At 44.7% G+C, this 8088-nt stretch overlaps 1 protein-coding gene across 1 annotated transcript; it reads right to left on the bottom strand.

The window, feature by feature from the left end:
- Positions 1-4617: 4617 nt before the first annotated feature.
- LOC133911689 (cyclic dof factor 1-like) lies at positions 4618-7450 on the bottom strand. Its single transcript, XM_062354055.1, has 2 exons — positions 7070-7450; positions 4618-6009 (listed from the first exon to the last, which is right to left on the bottom strand). The coding sequence occupies exons 1-2, from the start codon at positions 7163-7165 to the stop codon at positions 4855-4857; spliced, it is 1251 nt and encodes a 416-aa protein (XP_062210039.1). The 5' UTR covers positions 7166-7450; the 3' UTR covers positions 4618-4854.
- Positions 7451-8088: the final 638 nt, after the last annotated feature.

Here is an 8088-nt window from a genome sequence, read left to right as displayed (position 1 = left end):
CGCCTGCCACCACACTATCGATCATCGACACATCTTCAACTGCTTCACTGCCGTCAACCGTCATCCTGCATCGTCCCATCATTAGCAGCTTCATTGGAGGTCATGACCAACGCTTTCCGATGACCATTGTCGGATGAACGCTCCCGCAACATCGTCTACACGTCGAACATCGGCGTTCCCTCTATGCTGGTCTTCCATCTAAACTCGACGCTAGGCGGTGCTGCCCATGTCTCCCTAGGTGTGCCCGACGACGACTCCTCCACCGGCATCGACATTGTTCTCCACGACTTAGCCAGGCCTGCCACCACGTCGCCTTCTGAGATTCTTCTTCCAGCCTCTTCTTCCACCTCGGCGCAAGGTGGACAGTTCCATGTGGATTCTACTACACTGCGTGAACAATACCCATGATACTGTTCATCAAGAGTTGATCGGCGTCGCCGACCTTTGCGTGCCATCCGCCAATGACATCTTCCCCGACACGCATGGTGTCGTCTCATTTGCTTCTCCAAAATTCGTGGAGGATGTGACCAGAGACTTCCTTTCCACAGGTTTTGCCGTACCATTTGCTATTTTCTATGACCCAAAAAATTTCTCTACAGATGGTCAGATCATGCACAATGCATAACCTGTTATTATGGCAGCTCATAGTGTTCAGGAGGAACACACGGCCACTACACAGGATTTTGCGGTGACCGCGGTCACAGAGTCCTTCACCGAAGCTTATGGCACTTCAATAGCCGCAAACTCTCGTTCGCCATCCACGACCGACCTAGAGTTCACGCTCAGGGCAAGAGGCCCTAGGGCGTTTGATGCCACAGAACCACCGCCGATCTACAAGTCCTTCGGTGGGAAACCTTCGAGCTTGGCACCAAACAACCCTACAACGATGCTGATCCGACGACGGTTTTCATACCCAGTGGCGCGGACCGGCCGCCTGATCCGACCTCCTCCACTTCAAGTGTCTGGGTCAATTCTGGTTGCCCCTACATCTCTTCGATAGCGACCACTTGCCTCAACTCATCGACCATCTCCTAAACAAGTCCTCTATGCCCTTAGGTTCGCCATCCTGTACATTGCCATTTGCATCCTTCTACAACAGCTACATGCGGTACCCTTCCCTAACTACCTTACCTTCAATGGCGAGAGAAGGCTCCAAGGTCGCAACTATCTCCATGTTCCACGACATCGCCGCTTATACCTGAACAACGGTGGAGCAACTAAGCACCACCCCAACAACATCGGGTGTCCTCCAGGCGTGCTTTTTCCCTGGCTAGGATGTGTCCTTCGTGTTGGGTTGATCGATTGTCCTCTTCTACTGCAATCGACCAAGATCAATGACCACGTCCATCTTGTTGTTAACAACTTCATCTTCGGGCATTCTACACCGACAACGGTTGCTCGACCTCCATTGCATCCAACAACCATCAACGTTCAGGAGGAACGTACGTCCGCCCTTCCTGTTCACACCGTCTCCAACAAGGCCGTCCACATCATCACACAACATGCTTCAAAGACTATCGTTCCACCACCAGCCTTGGCTACATCCATCGTGTCGCCAACCGCCGAAGTCCAGATGGTCACCACCGCACCATCCTTCCTCTTTGGGACCTTCGCCGCTCTTGGGATGGTCCTTATCGTCTACCTGCTTACCTCGTTCCTATGGGAACCAGGAGGATCGTATGTTGCGTGCATGATCTTCAATTCCCCTACCTAACATGTGACAGACTACTAGTGCATGACATATATCAACATCCAGAAGGAACACATTAACTCTGTCTTGCAAAAATCTTCCAATGGGTACAAGGATGCACGTAGATACAAGGAAGTACTACACTGCAATCATCTTCAAGGGATTCTACGACATCTCCAAGGACGTCGTCACCATAATCCATGTCTTCTTCGAGCTCATCGCCAAGTATCTCTTCTTCGTCAACATCAATGGCACAACAATGATATACAGACTCCTTCGACTCTAGGCCACCCACGTCAACATCAAAGCAAGACTAATGGAGTTCATCAACCATCTCCGACACTACCTTGTCACGTCAGGGAGCCGCATGGGAGTAGAACTCGTTTTTCAACACAGGACTTCCTCAGGCTTCAGCCATGGCTCCCACCTTGCATCATGCAGAGTTTTTCCCAATTAGCAGTTTGAGGACGAGCTGCAAGTGAAAGTGGGGAGATATGTCATGGGTCAAAATCTAGCTCATGGCCTAATAAGACTGGTCGCATGTACTTAGCGACGGTCGGATCCATATCGTTTCTTGGCTGTCAAGTAGATTAGGATTTTTCAGAACTTTCCAAATTGTAATAGATTACTTAAGGGCTAAGTAAACTATCAATAAAGAGATAAGCAAAATTAGAAGAGAAACCCTTCTTGCCGTCCAGGCGCCTGGTGCCTAGCTGACCCTCGCCTTCTCTCTCTCACACCGTCGCCTCCTTGCGCCCAAACTCTAGCTTCCGGCAACCTCCATGGTCGTCATCCCCCTTCTCTCCTCCCTCCAATAAACAACCATCATTACACTTTAACTGATGTTTTTCTTTGGAGGCAAAATTTGTATGTTTTCGTAACAAGTAGACTAGATTTTATATGGATGTAAAGACATTGTAAGTTTCGATTTAAGGTCAAACATGCTGGCCTATTAAAATGGTTGACAATGGTCTGTGGAGTTGGCACTACCAGATGTCAATGAGTGAAAAAGTAGGATGAGTGGTGGTAATAATGCATGTTATGGAAACATTTCAAAAGGGCGTGCTACCTAACAAATGGATTTTTTTTTGTCTTGTAGTACCTATCAACATATGTTTCTTGATGAGATGGGTACCAGATTTTCTTCATATATATGCATCCTAAATTTCAAGTGTCTACAACAACAGCAACAGTAACAACCTTTGTCCCAAGCAAGTTTAGGTAGACTAGAGATGAAACCCACAAGATCCAACTAAAAAGATGATAGAAAACAATAATGATAATAAAGGTACTAGTAATAATAAAAAAATAAAAGTAATAACGGTACAAGGAGACTGATGCATAAGTTATGGTTCTGTCACGTGGATTGCTAACTTCCACGCGCTTCTATTCGCGGATAGTTCTTTAGGATAGTTCATTCCTTCAAGTCTCTTTACAGACTCATCTCATGTTAGGTTTGGTCGACTCTTTCCGCTCTTCACATTATCAGCACGCATCAGTATCTTGTTATGCGCAGGTGACTCTAGAGGTATTCGTTGGATATGTTCAAACTATCGGAACCGATGTTAGACAAGTTTTTCTTCAATTGCCGCTATCCCTATTCTATCATGTATATCATTATTTCGGATCTAATCCTTTCTTGTATGACCACAAATCCATCGTAACATGCGCATCTCTGCTACACTTAACTGTTGGATATATCGCCTTTTAGTTGGTCAACATTCAGCGCCATACAACATCACGGGTCGAATCGCTGTCCTATAAAACTTATCTTTTAGCTTTTGTGGCAGTCACTTGTCACATAGAATGCCAGAAGCTTGGCGCCATTTCATCCACCCGACTTTGATTCTATGACTAACATCTTCATCAATATCGTCATCCCTTTGTAGCATTGATCTCAAATATCGAAAGGTATCTTTCTTGGGAACCATCTCTCCTTTGAGACTAACATCTTCTCCCTCACACCTAGTAGCACCGAAATCGCACTTCATATACCCAGTTTTGTCCTACTAAATCTAAAACCTTTTGATTATAAAGTATATTTCCAAAACTCTAATTTTCTATTAACCCCTATACTACTCTCGTCAACTAGCACCACATCGTCAGCAAATTTCAAGTGTCTGTTGATGAGAAATACTGTAAGCAGACTTCCCTGTGTCATATCAATATGCAAGGAGCAGACCCAACTACAATATCAAATTATTCATATTACAAATACTGCTTCTTTCACATTTTATGAATTATGGAATTTGACTAATTTTTTTTTTTAAAAAAAAGACAAGGACAAGCGCTTTGCCCATCAGTTAAAGAAAAAATATCAGAAATTAGATTGGTCCTATGATTCGAACCTGGATGGGTAGGAAGTTAAAGGTCTACTCGCCGTCCGACAACAGGGATCTTGAAATGCCCCGGTTGCCTGTTTCTTTGTCAGAAACAGTCACTTTTTGCCTTACTAGAAATTAGACTTTTTGCAGAACTTGTGTGCACTTAGGTCTTTTTTGTGTTCATCTTTTCTTATTGGCTAGATTTTTCTGCAGGACAGTTGGCAGTATGTGTGAAGGCAATAATATATTCTGCTCTCACATTTAAGGTCAGTGGGACATTCAGTAGTTGTCTATCGCTTTCCTACTTTCTTCTGTGCCTTTGTCTACTTTTTGCATCACTTTCATGATCCAATTATCTCAAATAAAAGGAAGAAAGAAACAAAGGATAAGAAACCGAGAAAGAAAGATACTGACAAAGGGAAAAAAAACTCAGATACTGTTTCTTTTGTACCTGCCAATTTTTATTCCAGAAGTAATAGACAAATGGATACAAGATGGATATATGCACAAAAGTAACCATTTTCGAAGGATACAGTGGACCACTTTCATACACTGGAATGCGCCAACGGCCAGTTATCAGATGCTATTGCTGAAAGAGAATCATTTAACCAAATATTCTAATCATTATATTATTTATCAACAAATAAGGGAACTTCCTCTCCTTATCCTTCCCCAACCCAAATAGCCATCTACAAATATCTGTTATAGTTACAAGGTCCTCTTGCAGCTATGAGCTATGTTATACAGTCCATTGCCCATACCTAGTTTACAATCCTCTAATGTACAATTTCAGCTGTACCACGCTAAATGGTTTTTGTAGCATTGATGTTAAGATGATGCTCAAGATCCCTCCTGGAAGGTCAGCGACCGCGAGAGCGCAGCTGGGTTCCCTCGCAAGAATGGCAAGCCATTGATTGCCATCTTTGCCTCTTCCTTCTGCTCAAAAACACTTGCAAGCTTACACCCTCTGCCATCTTTCTTATCACCACTGATTCCAATTAGCGACAAGATAGAACTCCTTGCCACCTCATCTGCGTCATCAATCCGGATTGTCTTCGGCACCCACACCTTGCCATTTCTTTTGGTATCTTCTTCATCACCATCTCTAGGGTGCTTTCCTGGTGTAAAGCAATTTGACATCGTGGATGCTGGAGAAGCAGAGTTAGGCGACGAAGCAGACTCCGACTGGGAGTGAGGCGGCCATGGGGTGTTCCAGGCTCCTGGAACCATGCAGCCCCAGTAAGCAGCAGCTGCTGGGTAGAACGGCATTGCGATGCCTGAGGAGTAACAGGTAGGCGGTGGTGCACAACTGAATGGCCACATGGTTACCCCGTTCATGAATGGATGCTGCAGAACATTTGCAGATTTGTCTGCCGTAACTTTATCCTTTTGGTCCATTTGCTTTGACTCTTCTCCCTTTGAAGATCCTTCAGTACAAGAACCAACTGATGGGTCATCAGTTCTTTTGATGCGTGTTATTGGGACGAGTTTCTCCTTTAGGTGATTCATTTGTTCTTTGAGATCTAAGGTGGACATATCGGAGCCGAAGCTGAGCACCGTGCCATTAGTCTTGACTGAAGCACAGAGAGGATCGACCGGCAGAGCAGCCCTAACCCTCTGAAGGAATTGGGAAGCGGCCGATGCGCTCTTGCTCTTGCGGCGGCCTGCACCCACAGGCACGTTACGCATGGCACCACCAGCCGTCCAGTACCTCTGGCAGTTCTTGCAGAAGTGGCGTGGCTGGTTGATGTTGTAGTTGTTGTAGTAGCAGAACTTGGTGTCCATGCTGTTGCACCGGGGGCACGGCAGGATCTTGTCAGGCTTCTTCAGCTTTTCCTTCTGGTTGGCCGTCTCACCCTGCTGCTGCTGTTCTTGGTCTGCTGATGAATCTTCGGTGTCTGCGACCTCCAGCTGTGAAGGTGATCCTGTGGATTCCTGAAGGATGTTTTCTTGTGCTTTCAGTTCAGTCGTGCTGCTGCCACTTTGTTTAAGGTCCTGTAATCAAGCAGATAATCTTGCTGAGTTCTTGAATTACTGTAGTTCTTGCGAGGAGAGTGCAAGTTTCAGTTTTATCGTTGAAAAATTGAAGTTTCACCCAGAGGCTATACAGGAATAATTGCATCTGTGGGATCCATGACTGTAAAGTTTATTTCTTTTTCAGTTTTGATTTGTAACTGAAACACATCTAGACGTATTCTGAATTTCTAACACGATAGTGTGGTGATGTAATTTATACAGCGCACATGTTCTGATCTCTAGCTCAAGAAACAAATCAAGGATGTTGCAATCGGTAGTGGTTGATACAGCTGCTTCGGGAGCCCAGCAGGATAAGAAAAAGATATAGCTGCTTTCAGCAGAATCCGTGGAAGCAAGGGGAAAGGAAACAATCAAAAAGGGTAACATAAGCATAGGATTACTGGTTCAAATTTTCATACAGCTAAAAATCCTGCACCATCTTTGAAGATACTGCTATTATTAAAGGTTTCTTCGGCTGACAAAATCATGTCCATAACTTAAACGAAAACAGAAAGAACACTGTTGTTATCCTCGAATAGAGATTGTAAGAAAAGAAGACACTTGCAATAATTCTCTTGCTAATGGAAGCCAAATATGCTTGTTTATTACAGGCACCTCCCAAAAAGGAAGAACAGAAAGTAGAACAAAAGAAAAGGAAAAATTCACCATCCCAAGCACCTCCGAGTCTGTAGAATCAAGAGATAAGATTTCAAGATTCAAGGGGCTATTCTTGATCCAAATACACAATCAAATACTCCTATAGTACCAACTCGACACTAACTACATGAGTTGCCATGATCAAACGAATCGAACACCCTTTACCAGCTGAAAAAAAAAACAGCTCCCAAACTCATAAACCAATAGAATTCCCAGCCGAAATTCGACACTCAATTCTGATTGCTCTATGCCCATATAGGTATCCGGATCACTGTATCCAAGCACATACTACCGATCACTCCAATTTCGAGTCCCCAGTCCGTACTCCAATTTCAACAGCGGAGAGTAAGGGGAAGAAACTACAAAGAAACAAGAAACCAACCTTAGCAACGTCGCCGCCGGCCTCCGGCACAGGGATGGTCTTCCCGAACAGCTTAATCAAGCAGTCTCCTCCGCCGCCTCCTCTGCACTCCGCCATCTCTCCGTCCTATCACTCACCACACCAAGCTACTCAGTTTCTTGGCTTCTTCTACCTTGCGTTCTTGGATTTTTTTTCTTCTCAGAGCACTATTATTCTATCGCATCGTAGCTGCAGAGAACAAGAAGCATGCGGCGGTAGGGACGGTCGATGCTATGAGATTTTATCTCTGATCGATCTGTTGGGCTCGCTCCCAACGGGATTGGGGATGGTTTTAAGGAGGAGGAGGAGGAGGGCACGTAGGCAAGGGGAGGGTGGTCGAGAGCCACAAGCTTGATTTGTGGCCTCGGGGGTGCGGTTTTTGATTCTCCCCACTATCTCGCTTTTGCCCCTAGGTCCCTCTCAACACCTTGACTTGGCAATCAAATCCTCCACTGTTGACGTGGATATGGAGCATTTCCCTTTTCCCTCGGTTGAGTAAACTAGAGCCAAATCATTTGCCGCATAGATTTCTCTATTGGCGGTGTTTAGAAGAGGTGATAGACTAAGAAACTTTTAATATTTAGTTCAAATTTGAACTGTTATCTAAATATTTGTATTCAATTTTGCTCTAGCAACATAGTTCCTAGTGACGAACCAAACTCGGGTGGGTATAGAACTGTAGATTGGGTTGTGATAAAGTTTGTTATGAGAAATTTATTTATGCTCACGCAAAGACGGATAGGCTCCGGTCGCTCAACTGCTTCGCAGCCAATGAAAATCCTCTTAACCTCTCTCATCATTTTTTTTTGTCATGGATGAGGGAGAGAAAAAAGGAAAGAGAGAAGAAGGAAAAGAGTGAGAGAAGGAAGACGAAAAAAGGGAGAGAGAGGTGGATGAGCACAAGATTTGTAGCTTGTAACGCTTTTGACACGAAATTACGGTAAACATGGCAACAAGCAACCAAAGAAACTACAGCCTTGCATATGCTCTTGCTGTGCTAG

Source organism: Phragmites australis, chromosome 3 (assembly GCF_958298935.1).
Source record: "Phragmites australis chromosome 3, lpPhrAust1.1, whole genome shotgun sequence".
NCBI classification, from domain to species: Eukaryota; Viridiplantae; Streptophyta; class Magnoliopsida; order Poales; family Poaceae; genus Phragmites; species Phragmites australis.
Note: the sequence above shows the minus strand (reverse complement) of the source record. Positions and strands in the feature narration are given on the sequence as shown.